Source organism: Mercurialis annua, linkage group LG3, assembly GCF_937616625.2.
Source record: "Mercurialis annua linkage group LG3, ddMerAnnu1.2, whole genome shotgun sequence".
NCBI lineage: Eukaryota > Viridiplantae > Streptophyta > Magnoliopsida > Malpighiales > Euphorbiaceae > Mercurialis > Mercurialis annua.
Window position 1 is genome coordinate 17831707 of NC_065572.1, and position 15973 is coordinate 17847679.

The following is a 15973-nucleotide window of genomic DNA, read 5'->3' on the forward strand; positions in this document are numbered from 1 at the left end:
CCCTTCGTGGAGTTCTTTTAGAATGGAGTCTCTTTCTTCTTTGTTAACACATTTTAGCCAAGGATGAGTGAATTATCATTTGTACAATTGGCCATTGTATATGCCAAATTTGGACGACAATATCATTGTTTTCCTAGCCTCCATTTTGTCTTCTAGGAGTGCCCCACTGTCCATTTATGCCATGATGGGGGTCATCGACGTTTCTTCTCCCTCTATCATAAGCACTTCTCCCTCCTCCATTTCTTCTTGAAAGCTAGGTTGTCGCTTGGTTTCATGAGGAATGTTCTTCAGTGAATCGTAGTTTTTGTTGCGGACCACTTCGCCAGTTCATCTGCTCTTCCATCCATTGCTCTGGGTATCTGTTGTACTGTCCAAGATCACATGTTGTTGACGAAAAAAGCTTTTGCTTGCTTGTTGTATATCTTTAGAGTGGCCTCTCTTACTTCAAAATTTCCCGATACCTGGTTTACGACCAATTGTGAGTCACTGTATATCTGAGCTTCCAATATATTGAGTTCTTCGCATAGCTGTAGTCTGGCCAATACTGCCTCGTACTCTGCAATGTTGTTGGAGACTGGAAATTCTAGTCTAGCTTAATATTCCATTTGGGCCTTCCATGGTCCTTTGAGTTCTACGCCGATTCCTCCCCTTTCGCCACAAACTGCACCGTCAGGGTTGTCCTTGCTCTCAATTGACTCGGCGAATGTTAGCTCAGCAAAGAAATCGGCCAATGCCTTAGCTTTTAAGGCCTTCCGAGCTTCGTAGATAACGCCTAGGCTTCCTATTTTAACAGCCCATTCGGCTATTCTTTCGCTTGTTTCAGCTTTCCGAAGGATCTTCCTCAGCGGCTGGTCGGTTCGTACGATGATCTGGTGCTCTTCAAAATAATGGCAAAGTTTGATCGTGGCAATATATACGCATAAGCTAGTTTTTCCAACTTCGGGTACCTTAGTTCCGCATCCCTGAGCACCTTGCTGATATAATAGATTGGGAACTGCTCCCCGTCCTTCTCCGATACGAGGACAGCTGCTATTGTTTCATCGGCACAGGAAATGTATAAGTACAACACGTCGCCCGTCTCAGGCCTTTCTAGGAGCGTAGGTGATGATAGAAATTTCTTCAGCTCGTCGAACGCGGTCTGGCATTCCCTTGTCCAGGTAAAGTTTTAACCTGTTTCAATGTTTTGAAGAAAGGCAGGCATCGCCTTGCCGAGTAGGACATGAGTCGTCCTAGAGCGGTGATCCACCGATTGAGTTTTTGGACTTCGTGTATGCTCTTGGGCGGTGTCATTTTTAAGACTGCTTCAATTTTGTATGGGTTGGCCTCGATTCCTCGCTGAGAGACCATGTACCTCAGGAACTTTCCCACTGGTACTCCGAACACACATTTGTCCGGAATGAATTTCAGTTGATATTTCTTCAAGGTTTTCAATACTACTCTCACATCAGTTGGGTGGTCTTCCGCCCTGATGCTTTTGACGATCATGTCATTAACATAAACCTCCATGTGCTTCCCTATCTGCTCTTTAAATATGGAGTTTACCAGCCTTTGGTACTTGGCGCCTGTATTCCTCAAACCAAAGGGCATCATTTTGTAGCAAAATAGTCCTTGATCTGTTACGAAAGTCGTCTTCTCCTGGTCTTATGAAGCCATGGGTATTTGGTGGTATCCTGCCTTGCCGTCTAAGAACGCATACAGGGCGTGGCCTGCTGTGGAGTCCACTAGTTGGTCGATGCTCGGCAACGGGAAGCTATCTTTGGGGCATGCTTTGTTTAGGTCAGTGAAATCTACACACATTCGTTAGGTGCCGTTTGATTTTTTCACCATCACGACGTTCGCCACCCACCAGGGGTAGTATGCATCTCTTATCACCTTGGCCACCTTCATCTTTTCGATCTCCTCAGCGATGGCCAGTTGTTTTTCTGGCGAATGTCTTCTTTTCTTCTGTATCACAGGTTTTGAGTTTGGGGCGATATTCAACCGGTGCCATATGACCTCTGGATCTACTCCGACTAGTTCGCCAGTAGTCCAAGCAAATGAGTCTTTGAGGCTTCGGAGGTTCTCTGCTAAGGATTTTTGGACTTCTTCCTTCAGCTCTTCGCCCACTATGATTTCTTTGCCTGGGAACAGCTCTATTTTTTAGGTGTTTCCATAATGTTCTGCTCTTTCTATTCTCTCTGGTGGTTCTACTGTCAACACTGGTAGCGTTATGTGAACTTTTTTTATGGCTGTGAAGTATGCCTCCCTTGCTGACTTTTGGCATCCTCTCACTTTGGCTTCGCCCTCCTTTGTGGGTATTTTCATAAGCAAATACCTCATGCAGATGGATGCATAGGTGTCATGTAGTAAGTGCCTTCCCAGAATCGCGTGATAGGCAAAGTCCATGTTGACTATCATGAACTCAGTTCGAACTTCTTTGAAAATATCTCCATCGCCCAACTGAACGTCTATTTCCAGAGATCCTTCTACTTGTACGGATTTGCCGCCTAGTCCTTCCAGCAGTGTGGACACCCTTGTCAGATCTTCTTTCTTTTGTCCAACTCTTTTGAACACCTCCATTGTAATCTTATTGACCGAGCTTCCTGTGTCCACAAGCATCCTGGATATTTCAAAGTTGTTGAGCCTTCCTTTTACCACCAGTGCGTCTTCATGGGGCAGTGCCAAACTGTGGCTGTCTATCTCGGAGAAGGAGATGCTTCCGAACCTCCATACATCTGGCGCGCCCGAGCTTACTGAGTATACCATTCTGGCCGCCTTCTTCCTTGTTGTATTGCTATCTCCTCCTGTTGATCCGCCCATTATAACGTTAACCACACCTGCATGTTCCGGCTTGGGCCTCCGAGGGGCATCTTCCTTGCGTTCCCTTTTCCGATCTCCTTCACTTTCTCTGTCTTCTGCCTCTTTCTTAACAAACTGGGAAAGGGATCCTCTTTCTCTTAGATTTTCTATCTCTTCGTTTAGGTGCCAGCATTCATCTGTGGTGTGACTGTTATCTCTATGAAACTCACAATATTTGTGGTTGTCCCTTTTGCTTGCTGATGCAGCATTCATCTTCTCTGTCCATCTAACCTTTTCTCGATTGTCCTTTACCTAGAACACTACATTAGTCCTAGTGGTGTTCAATGGTGTGTAACGTCTTTCTTCGTCCATCTTTCGCTTGCTTCTGAACCGGTCATTGCTTTTGTCTCCGAACCTTCTTTCGTTTGGTGATCTATCATTCGACATGTATCTATTCCTCCTTCCTGAAGATGGTCCTTTCTCCGTTCTCCCTCCATGCCGATTGGCTATTTCCCTTTGACCATCGTCCACCCTAATTTGCGTGTGCGCGATGATCATTAGGGTGGTGAACGACCTTGGTGACTTGGCCAACAGTTCCTTACGAAGGTCGGAATTGGTGGTTCCGTTTAGTAGTGTTGTATAAGCGATCTCCTGGCTCAGTTCTTCAATTTGCATGGCATGTTTATTGAATCGCTCCACATACTTTCTGAGCATCTCCCCATCCCTCTGCATGATAGCCAGTAGGTCTGTTGATAATTTCTTTTGAGGAATGCAAGCTACGAACCTAGGTTGGAACAGTCTTGAGAAATGTTTGAATGTCATCACCAACCCTGGCTTCAAACTCTGGTACCACTCCTGTGCCAGGCCTTTCAACGTGGTAGGGAAGAGTTTGCATAATACGTGATCTAAATTTGTTTGGACGTTGATTACGGCTTGGAATTTATGGATGTGACTCTTAGGGCAGCCGGTTCCGTCATAGGATTCCAGGTTCGGAGGATATTTGAATTTCGCGGGGAATTCATGGGAAATGATGACATCTGCAAGGGGGGAGTCACTTTGTAGGGAGATATCTATGTCATCACATTTTATGCATAGCCTACTCATGACCTGACAAACTTTCTCTTTTAGATGATCCTCTCCGTCTTTGGGGACAGGCTGCTCACCCATCCATTGATCATCATCCGGGGTTGGTATCAGGGTGCTCTGCTTCTTAGCTGAATTCTCTTGCCTGTCTTCCTAATGGATCGGTTTTTCCCTTTGTCTACTAGTGAGGCCGACTTTGGAGCTGGTAATTTTTCAGGTGGAACACTTTGTTTTAGGTTCTTAACCAAGCAACTGCGATGGAGCCCCCGGGAGATGATACACCACAAGTTATCGACAGAAATGGCAAAGAAGACGTACCGCCGGCCCTGAATCTATTCCCTCCTAACAGCGTGGAAGGAGAGACGAGCGATCAACAGGCAGTAAGGCAAACCAGTCCGCCAACCGGAGCTCTTATAGATACTCCGGGTGACGAGCCGGGCAGCAAATGATACAGGTCAACTATTTCGGGGTAACACGAGATCGCCTTCGGGTAGTTTCCTGCACAGTGAACAAATAAGCTAAAGGGTCTTAGGCTGGTGTTGCATGAAAGCCACTCTGACGCTCAAGTTAGTAAGGGTATTATGGTAGGTAATAAGTATGAAAGATGTGTTTGGGCTATGTGAGTGATTACCTTCTTCAGCGCCAAATTGGTCTTATTTGTAGGCCTTAGGTTGGCTGGCTATCATGTGCCAGATCGTGGCTGGCTTACACAATCTTTTGAGGATGATGGGCCACGTTCTCCGGAAATCTCGTGTAGCGAGTTCGTGGGCAATCGGTTCGCCTTTGGGCATCGCCGATGTCTTCCAATGAAATGGGGAAGTATTTTCTAAAGGGAGAAGTAATATATCTACTTCGAATAAATTGTGCAATAGGCGAGATATTCTTGAGGTATCTCGCAAGGAGTTCACTTGAATTTATTGCGATATCACATAGTACTTGAATCATTGGCAGCAAGCGCTAACTCAGAAACAAATAACCATAAAAAAGTCATGCAGAAACTTAAAAATTGTAGACAGGGCCACTGGGCAAGATCGAAGAAGTTCAATGCTAGCCGAAATATCAAGAGTCTGAATTCCTAGATTGTGAGCCTACATCAATAAGGCTTTGAGCTGTATTCAGATGAAATAAAAAGTTTATAACTTAGTTTATCCCCTGAATGCCACAAAAAAGAAGTTATTAGGCATAAAAAGTGAGGATAAACTTGTTGAAGTCATAGGATCGTAACACTGCTTATTTCCATTCAACAGTCGTTCAGAGAAGGACACGCAACTGCATAACAATAATGGCTCCTTGTGCACTTAGGAACAACAAGTTGTTGATATTGTAATCAACTATTTTTGAACTATATATTCCTTATCCAATCCATTGAATATCAACATAGCCTTGTCAAGTATGGAGAGAAAGGTAACTCCGGCCATGAACGCCAACCTTGTTAGACCTTTTTCGGAGGAAGAAATAAAGAAGGTTGTTTTTTTATATCAATCTGATTAAAGATGCGGGGCAAGATGGATTGACGAGACTGTGCTTTCAGACATATTGGGAGACAATTAAGAACGACATTTGTGCATAAGTTCGAGAATTCTTTTCAGGTAGTAACATGTCGCGTAGTTTGAACCATATAACAATTAATATCATTCCAAATGTACTCCCACCTTCTACTATGGCGGATTTACGTCAAATCAGTTTATGTTCGGTCTTCCACAAAATCCCCACCAACCGTTTACAGCCGCTCATGGCCCATATCATCGGAGAACATCAAAGAGCTATTGTGAATGGGAGAAATATCTCGTATAACATCTTGTTAGCAACCGAAGTAACCCATCATTTGAAAACAAGAAGGGGTACATCTAAATTTGAGTTGGCTCTCAAACTTGACATGATCAAAGCATACGAGAGGATCGAATGGAGTTTTATTAAAAGAGTTCTTCAAAAACTAGGCTTCCATCATTCATGGATTTGTTGGACGATGAGTTGTATATCATCGGTCACATATTCACTAAATTTCAGTGGTTCCATGCACGGGTTCATTAAGCCAGCAAGAGGCTTTGGTCAAGGCGATCCTTTGTCGCCTTTTCCTCTTTGCTGCTACAAGCAGAACGCACCGGCGAAATATCTGGGGTTAAAATTTCTCGTAGAAATCCAAGTATTCTGCACCTTCTTTACATCGACGATTCATTGCTATTTTTTTAGCAACTGAGAAAGAAGCACGTTGGGTGGTAAATATTATTAGGCTTTACTCAATGGCATCAAGACACGAAATAAATTTAACTAAATCATTAATTCTTTTTAGCCTAAATACCCATCCAATATGAGAGCAAATCTAGAGACAATTTTAAATGTCTCAAGCATCGGCGGTCAAGATGAATCTTGGAATTTAAGAGTAAAGAAAAAGGTATCAAGTTGGAAAGGTTGTTTAATCTCATTAAAAATAGCGCCACGACAGTTCCTGTTTATTCAATGTCATGTTTCTTACTTCCAAAGACCGTTAACAATGACATTAACAAAACCATATCCAATTTTTGGTGGAGAGGAAGAAACGAGGAAAAAGAATACATTAGATGTCTTGGCACAAAAATGTGCCTTCCAAAGAGAGCGGGCAGCTTGCGTTTTTGAGATTTAGAGTATTTCATTCTAGCCTTACTCGCGAAGCAAAGGTGGCATATTGTAGACGCCTATTTTTCGAACAGGTAAAAAGTGATAAGGAACTGAAGTGTCCAATGATAATGTCCAGAGAAATTCGTCTGGGTGATGAGCTTTCGATTTGATTGCTGAAATCTATGCAGGCATAGTTTGTGCACAATTGTGCACTTGGAGGATTAAAATGTAATTATGCGTAAATAGCCCATAAAAATCCAAATAAATTGTAACCTAAGTCTAGAAATTAGACTAATTGCTATATCTTAGAAATTTATGGGCCAATTTGCAAGTTTGACGGACTGAAATTAACCATGACCAAGCCTATAGGGCCCAAGGAACCGTTTTTAACACTTTCGGGCACCAAAATACACTTTCGGGCACCAATATACACTTTTAACACTCTTTTACCTAGCTAGCAAGTCTAAATCCGAATTTAATTAAGAAATTAGAGTTTAAAGCTAATCTTAACACTTAATTACTTATCACTTCACACATTTTCACCCTAGAATATTCTAGAAGATTCTAGGAAACACTAGGTCATACCATTCCCCTATAAATACTACTGTTAGTCCGCTAAGTCAAAGGTCGGATCAGAAAGGTAAAAATTATAGACCAAAAATTCGAGCACCCTTAGAAATCCGTAGGCCGAATATTTTCACACATGCCACACACAAATCGTAGTTGATTCCAGTCCTGAAAACACTTAAGATCGCTTTGATTCTCCAAGAACGAAAGCCTGCAAAAACTAAAAGCTGGATTCCGTATCCACTTCGCCAGTAAACAAGCCAAGGACTCATACCGGTAATTATAAGGACCTCCATATTTATTCCTTTGATTTTCCATGCCATGAATATCATAATTGTTGTAATTGTGTATTTTAGGATGTATATTAGCTTTTGTGTTGATTTTAGTCATAAAATTGCCATATTTAACTGAATAATTGAATTGCCAAATTTCCATGAAATCGATAAAAAAGCATGTTAATGAATAATTTAATGTGTTTAAAGTGTTCAAATCTTGAAACGCAGTAAATTGTGGCTCTTAGGATGCAAGCTAGATGCAATTTTAAGCTTGTTTGCCATGAAAAACCGATTTTCGAAGTTGAGGCCCAGAAAATTAATTTTGTTTGAATGAGCTTTAAACACTTTGATTATTCCATATTTAGATTCCTTGTTCGATTTTATGCGGTATTGACTACTTAAGCATGAGAAACGGAGTTGAAACGAGTGAGAACGAAGCAAAACAAAACGACCTTTGAATCTGCCGACGATCCGCCGCCGCCACTGAAGCCGACGGCGGCACCAGAATAAAGTTGTTGCGCCGCCACTATGAACTTCCGGCGCTGCCAGATCTAACTGGCGCCGGTTCATGGCTCCGCAACTTCCCAGATTCGCTCCCATATCCTTCTAGACATGATTTGAACTTTAAAACGTGTTTCCGGACTCATCAGGTTTCAAAATCAGGTCCAGTTTGAACCCAGACGTAGATAATTTAGTGTAGAATCATATTCTGTGTAGTAACGGGCCATACCCGATGAAAAACAGACTCATAAGTCCAAATATGCAACATAGTGTATAAACCGTGCCCACGAGCCCGAGGCCCAGCAAACCAGCACCGTCCACAGCCGATTCCGGGCTAACGCAAACTTCGAATTGACTCAGAATCAAACTAGTAGAGCCGGATTGACGAGACACACAACTCTCATGATCTAACCGAGAGCCCATTCTGACCAGACCGATGGTCAAAACCCGCGCGAGTTCTAGGCACTCAAAGTCAACGAGGTTTAAAAGTATCTCTAAGCTTGTATGTACATCCAACTGCCCCTGAGCATGCTAGCACTGTTTACTTCTTTCCAAAAGCATTCTAATTCAAAAAATAACCAGTTAAAGGACAAATTTCCTAAAATTGGCCCATTAATACAATTCCAACACCACTTAGGCATCTTAGGACTAATATGAAAATGTAGTAAATGGTTGTATAGGTTTTTCAAGATCACTTGATAAAATCAATCAAATCACACTTATACATCCAGTTTTAGGCTTTGTGCATGTAAAATATCCAGACCAGTCAGAGTTATGCTACTTGCTAGAAACCTCTAAGGTTAGATGTATGCTTAGGAGTACCTCCTACCTGCCGCAAATGTCAGTCAGGATCTAGTCATATGTGCGTCAAACGTGTTTACCGCTCTCATACTTGTTTATTTACAGGTTTATTTAATATCACGTGACCTGCATATACTGTTGAGATGAGATATAAAATGAATATGTCCAGTAAATAAAGCCGGTAACCGATAAGGCAAGCACCAGAGTCTAGGGAATGTCCACGAACCCTAGTTTTGGTCCGATACACGATAGTCTTACCGGAGGCGAGTTAGGCTATCTAGTCTGTTAAAAGGCATTTCCTAGTTGAACTAGGTGGCGACTCCATTTTTCAAACCATTTCCAGATCGAGAAGTCAGCCATAAGCCTTGGGCGAGCGACCCCTGAACCCCGCTGCGCTCACAACGGCGACTCCACTGGGGATTAAAATCAACTGTTTTTAAAACATAGACATAAAAACATTTTCAAAATTGTTTTCAAAAATGGTTGATATGGACCTAAACAGCACGCCTTGCGCTTTATCAATCACCAGCTTTATTTTCCAGGCATATTCGCACCAGTTGCATTGCATTAAAAATTTCTCTTCTCACCTACTCTTTAGGAGTTCTTATCCAGCTCCGATACTCATAATCGCTCTCACGCTCTGGCATCGCACTCCATTGCTCATAACGTCTTATGTGGAGCAGTATCACTCCCAGCCTAGTACCTCGGTCGTTTGTACTCGTGATTGAGGAGACCTATCAAGGGTATATCTGTCTGTGGGAGCCTTACACCGGTTACTACCAAAACCCAATGACTCAGCCCACATGTATTCCAGCTTAGATACTACGCTCGGGGAAAATACCCAATATAATGTTTGTATTTGAGGCATGCAATCAATGTAATGATTCTAAATCCGATGTTTCAAATACTACTACTTCAATATTAATCTTAGGCCAAACAAATTTTCCAATTTGAAAACCAGATTTTCAAAACTTCATGTTGGGCCAGACCTAAAAATACGAATCTGATCAAGTGAAACCCCTTTGCTTGACCAAACCTCAAATAACCAGTGTAGTGGAAAATCCTTTAACTAGATACAACCGCAAGGCTAAATCAAATTTCAGATTTCAAAACGGACTTCCACGTCCACCCTTTACGCTTTCAACTCCTTCTAGAAAGGGATTTAGAGTCATTACATCGACAAGTGTCGTCTATCTGCTTAAGAACTGCTAGAAGAGAGATTTTTGCAGGAATGCCGACTCTTGCATTGTGATGCGAGGATCCAGGCCAAAATACCTAGGAACAAACATCGCTCGGAACACGTGTGTGGGAGAAATAAGGTTGGAAGGAACACTGTGTCTCTGTGATATCAAATTGTTTTATGTGCCAAACTTGCTACGTGATATGTGTTTAAAACTAACCCTGCATCTACATACTAACCCCTTGTGGATGTAGCCACCTAGGGATCACTCTATTTCTCGCTGGCAACGACAATAAGAAAAGTTCAATCTACGCAGTCAGTACGTCAGGAACGAGTGAAGCCAGTTTAAACCAGCTAAGGAAGGAGGTTATGGACTCAGTCAAAAAGCAGACAGATGAAATGAAGCAATGGATCATGGCTTGTATGAACCCCCAGAGTCGACCCGCATCCAATCGAATGAACGTACCAGGATTGAGATCAGATTTCATCGCTGAGACCCGACAAGGACGTCAAGTGGCACTTGCCCAATCTAAGGATACAATCAGGGAACAAAATCGCGACAAATAGAAATGGCTCACCAATGTCCTAAGCGAAAGACAACACCAGGCAGGAAAGAGGAGTGGGGACATCAAGGTAGAAGAAGGGTGAAGACACATGCTACCACTCCTGAAACGCCTATCTATAGCTGAATGGGAGAAACTGAGCAAATTCCACCTGGAGAACCTCCGGTTCATGTTTCACTTCAAATCATATCAAGAACTCCTCCATGCCACTGCTAATTTCTGAGATACAAAAACTCATGTGTTTAGATTCCGCAATGTCGAGATCTGCCCACTTCTCGAAGAATTTAAGGCAATCCTCGGGGGATATGGAGACGTTACCCGAGAGTTTGCCTTACCCACCACAGGCTACCCAGCAGTGAGAGGACTCACACCTTGGTTCTCGCTCCCGCCTGCTAAGCTGGAAACATTAAGAGAAGGGGACCATATTCACCTCCCTTCAGTCATAGACATTGCTGAAGAGATGGATAGAGTCAGCAAAAGTTGGGTTAGGACAACAGGATTCTGTCTTTATGCACAGTACGTACTTTGCTCAATCAAGGGACATGATGATATTAGAATCATACACATAATGGAACAAGTAGAAAAAAGAGCTACCCCTCTCCTAGTGATATTAGATGAGACACTAGCTGGCTTGGATAATTTCCAAACTACTAAGAGACTCTCTAGAAGTCTTCTTCTCTTGCAGATTTGGCTGCAAAAAGGGTTATAGATGATAGTGCCACCTGCCGACCAAATGCTCTATATACCGAAGAATTTAGCATGATGTCGAGTAGTCGTGTGCAAGCCGGAAAACTGGAACACCTGGTTCAAAACAATCATTGAAGCAGATATTCGTTGGTGGTTCCCTTGGTGGAAAATCAGCCACGTCGTCACATAAGTTTATGCAGGATGTGTCCCTCTACCAGGTTCATGAACGGTATCGTGCTATGAACCAGCCCGCCTATGTTGACAATATGGGATGAAGCAAGAAATCATGGAATATCCATCCTCTTTTTCTGGAGTACCACTGTGCCAAGAATTTCTGAAAAGCTCATAGCTTGCTGGCCAGAGAGACGTATAGAAAGGAATGTGATCACTAACCGTAATGACATTGCAAACGAGTATTATAAATTTTGGGTCTCCCTGCACAAAAACGACGCAACAAGCTTACTGAGAGGCAAAAGGGCCAGAGAATTGACAGATGCACAGATCGAGAGAGAAGAATACGAATATTTGAAGCAAGCAAACTTGGGTTTCTACAGGTTCAATGGACCTCAACATCCATAGACTGAAGGGGTAGCTCGCCCTATGTTCGGAGCATTTGGAGATCTGTTCTCCTAAATTATCCAATTTTGTAGTAGCTTAGTTTAGTTGTAGTTTCTATTTTACGCATCCGGATATTTTGAACAATTTGCTTTGTTTTAATTCGATTTCTTTATATTCCAGAGTCAATTATGACACCAGATTTGCTCATTCATATGATGTCTCACCTGATGGGCATATTATTTTCAATTGTTTCAATATGCATACATACGATAAAATCGAGCTATTTCACCAGTCCATTCGATAACCGGTACAAGGAAATGAACACTTCAAGAAATAATCCAGTTTCAATATAATATACCCCTGAGGAAATATGAGTTGATCAAACTGTCTCAAAAAGGACAGCGGCCTGCTTATGGGTCCTGGCCCATTGGCTAAAAAGACTTGGTCACAAAAAGTTCTAGGAAGGGGAGGCACATGCTAAAACGGATCGTCTAGCCCGGATAGGACAAACACATCAAAAATCCAGCGGCCGGCTGCCACCGCTCAGCATCCTATCTTGGAGCGGGACGGTTTATGTAGTGAACCTCAGCACTCACTAGAAGTCCTCCCCGGATCATCGGTTAAGATCGAGTAGACCACTCATATAAAAAATAGTCAATCCCGAAAATGCATAAGGACCGATTAATAACAGGGGTAAACCGCTTGAAACATAAAATATCACAATTGTACCGACCATTGAATGAACCGGTTTAATAGATCTATTATAATGTATGTATATTGAAATCATTGTCTAGCGCATGTTCCTAAAAAGGAAAGACAGAGGATTATGAATCCCTCATAGCACAAATCTTCGAGACAATGGAACAAAATAATTCAAAAACTTTTCAAAAAATTCAAAATTTCCTCATGCATCATCAGTCGAGCCAAGAAAAATGTTGAAATGCGCATCAACTGTCATAGAAACAAACATATTCTTCCAGAACATATAACATCCACCCGGAGCGAGCCCAGTCAACGACGAGATCATTCATCAAAACATCCAGTTTCCCCGGACCAGAAAACTGAACGCTCTGATGAGGGGGCAACATAGAGTACGACGCCGGGAGCAGAGCCCACTCCACAAAAAAGCAAAAAATAAGGCCAACGTTCACAAAATTGAGGGCCAATTTTCGCAAAATTGGGCTCCAGAAACACTAAAAACAACATTCGCCAGACCTCTACCCTCAAATATCAGATTCTGAATCACAAGAAACACAAACCTCGAGAGCGGTACCTTCAAAAGTAAACACAAGAGCCGCAAGAATCAACAAACGCCAAGCTAACGCTCTTTATAAAAATGCAGAATAGGGAGAAAGATCTACAATACCCGAAGACAGAATTCGGCCAACAGGGACCATTATAACCCTCACAATAGGCGCCAAGCCTCTACCTCTAGATGAATTACAGAATAAGTGACATGCCTCCGCTACCCAAAGAAGGAAATCTGATAGCAGGGGCATTAAAGTCCTCAAATAGAGAAACAAAATACTTCCCAAGCCACACAAAAGGAACAAAGAATTCCTCATCTGGAGATTTGGGAGATTTAAGGCCCCCATCATCCAGAAACCACGGGCGCTAGCCTCGCCACAACTAGAAGCCACAGGCGCTAACCTTACATTGACCAAGAAATCACATGCGCTAGCCCTACATTTCTCCAGAGACTCCAAGCTCCGAGATTCCAACTACAGGCGCTAGCCAAACGTCATCCAGAAACAACAAGCGTCGGCCTCCCACAAGCCAGTGAACCGGGCGCATCAGGTCTCAACCAGCTAGTGAACCGGGAGCATTAGGTCTCAAAAAGCCACTGAATCGGGGGCACCAGGTCCCCACCAGCCAGTGAACTGGGGGCATCACGTCTCCACCAGCCAGTGAACCGGAGGCATCAGGTCCCCACTAGCCAGAGAATAGAGGGGCATCAGGCCCCCACCAACAGACAAACCGAGGGCATCAGGCCCCCACCAGCAGATGAACCGAGGGCATCAGGTCTCCACCAGTAGAAGAGAACCAGGGGCATCAGGTCTCCACCAGCAGAAGAATAGGGGGGCACCTAGCTCCCACCAGTCAAAAACCAGAAGCAGAAAGGACAAAAGAGGCCGGAGGGGCTAACACAAATATAGCAATCAAAACAAAGCTATGAAAATAAAGCGTCCAGAACGCTGATTGTGCAAAATATTACGACAACCCACACAGTTATCAGTTGAAATAAACATTCAAAACGTGACAAACATACAATACCAGCCTAACAATCAAAGTCCAAATCCTGCTCTAAGGTCTCTGAGTCTCTGTAGGGGCTACCAGAGGGCATGTCACCAGAATAGCGCCCAGTCTGCGCACCACTAGAAGACAAAGCGAAGTCTCCATGACCGCCCGGATGTCAGATCCTCGACCACCATGGGCTCCACGTCCACGATCACCAGCGCGAAGTCCACCTCCATCGCAAGGGAAACTAGGGGGACATCACTGTTAGCCAGACCCAGCCTTGTCAAACGCACCTGCACCTCCAGATTGTCAATGCGCAACTGCAGAAGAAACCAAAGAGCAGTCAGAGCTATAGGATTGCATACATGCATACATATAGGTTAGAAATGTTGCATATTGTTTTTACCCTCATCTATTCAGACAATGCACAAACGATCACGCCAGTAGTAAGCAGTATCGGCCAACTTAGCTACGTTTGACACCGGTACCTAAAAACCAAGGGAAGACTCTCAGTCTAACAGGGCGAAAGACTCGTGTGAGTACAATTAGCAGGTGGAAAAGAATGTGTCATGTAGCACAAAGGAAGAGAGTTCTGCACAGGCCCATGCACGCCACCGTAACGCGCAGATCTCTCCGGCATCTGACTCAAAGAACCATAAACCATGTCCCTAGCACCGGCTAGTCTACCAGACGGGACTCGACTAGGAGACCCATGACCGTCCACTCTAACACAAAAAGAACGAGAGCCACGTCTAGCACCTCCCTGAGAGAACATTAGAAAAGAACTCAAGAAGACAAAGAAACCCAGAAAGAGGGAAAAACCAGAAGAGTGACACATACATGTGGCCCTGCAGCAGCCTGCTGAACCTAAATAATATGCACTCCGTCCAACGAAAGCCTCCCAAGAAGACGATGCCTTGCAAAGTCGTCTAGATAGCTCAACTACGGGACAGGTATCAGACCAGTAGCAGGGTAACCTCTACGATCCGGTCGAAGAGCAGGCGATACCACGTCCCTGTCATGCAGCATCGACAAAAGAGGTCCAACCGGGACCATACATACACGTGGGTAACCCCACCAATGTAGAACACGCTCCCCCAGAAACCATGACCTACAACTTGGGACATGCATATGATAACACATACCCAATCTGTCTACGACACCCTGCACCCACCAAGGCAGCAAACTCTAAGCAGAGTATTCCAAGAAGCATCCACCTGCAATTAGTAGAATGGAGTTCAATACTGCAAGTAGTACTCAGAGTTGTTCAAAAACAGAATTCGATACTCACATATGTCCACGCCAGCTCGTTTAGCCGGCCTCTGCACTTAGCTCCCTGACTTTGCTGTAGAGTTCAGGAAAACTTCCAGAATCTCAACATAGGGTATCCTAGCCCTGGAAGAACACCAAAGCCGGTCATAAGGCCCATCTGGATGGCCCAGATCTGAAAACAGAATAAAAACCAGCTAAGATAACGAAATCAAAAACATGATGCAGTTAAAAGGCAATAAAACAACTCACGTGTACAGCTGGCCACATCCTAGAAAGACGGGATCCACCACGGACCACTCGGTCCATGCTGATGTAAAGATAGGCCAAAGCAGTAGACCCCCCATTCATATACACTGACCACGTCCAAGTCCTCTAAGGCCGGCAGCACACAAAGTGGTAGAGTTGCACCTGAACTATAGAACAGAGTGGACCACAGCAGGTAATAGATGAAAGCTCGAGTAATCAGGTCAACCTCGTCGCTAGTCCGGGGAAAGCTCTCCTTGTAATGATCATATAGCTCGAATGTCGAAGACTATAACCCTTCATCTCCGGAATGAAACCCAGCATCTCGAAGATATACGCATCCCTCTAAGGATAAAATCCCAAACCGCCATCAAAAGGCACAGGTAAGCCTCCAAAAGAAATCCCTGTGATCAGCGAGAAATCTAGAGGATTCACTGTCAGCTCCCTAACCGGCAAATGAAAAGTGTGGGTAGTGTCCATCCACCGCTCCATCAGCGCACGTAGAGAAACGCTGTCACAGATCCTCGTTGCAGTAAACAAACCGATAGCAAGACGGCCGAAACCCGTAGCTTCTACCCGAGAACAAATAGTCGGGGGTAAAGCGTCGTACCATATATGCGCATCCACAAAGT

The 15973-nt window shown here is 43.8% G+C and overlaps 2 protein-coding genes across 2 annotated transcripts; both read right to left on the reverse strand.

Annotated features, from left to right (window-relative positions):
• Nucleotides 1-2139: 2139 nt before the first annotated feature.
• LOC126672398 (uncharacterized) lies at nt 2140-3051 on the reverse strand. Its single transcript, XM_050366348.1, has one exon. The coding sequence runs from the start codon at nt 3049-3051 to the stop codon at nt 2140-2142; it is 912 nt and encodes a 303-aa protein (XP_050222305.1).
• A 39-nt stretch (nt 3052-3090) lies between these two features.
• Nucleotides 3091-3945, reverse strand: LOC126672399 (uncharacterized). Its single transcript, XM_050366349.1, has one exon. It carries the CDS (start codon nt 3943-3945, stop codon nt 3091-3093), a length of 855 nt encoding a protein of 284 aa, XP_050222306.1.
• Between the last annotated feature and the right edge of the window lie 12028 nt (nt 3946-15973).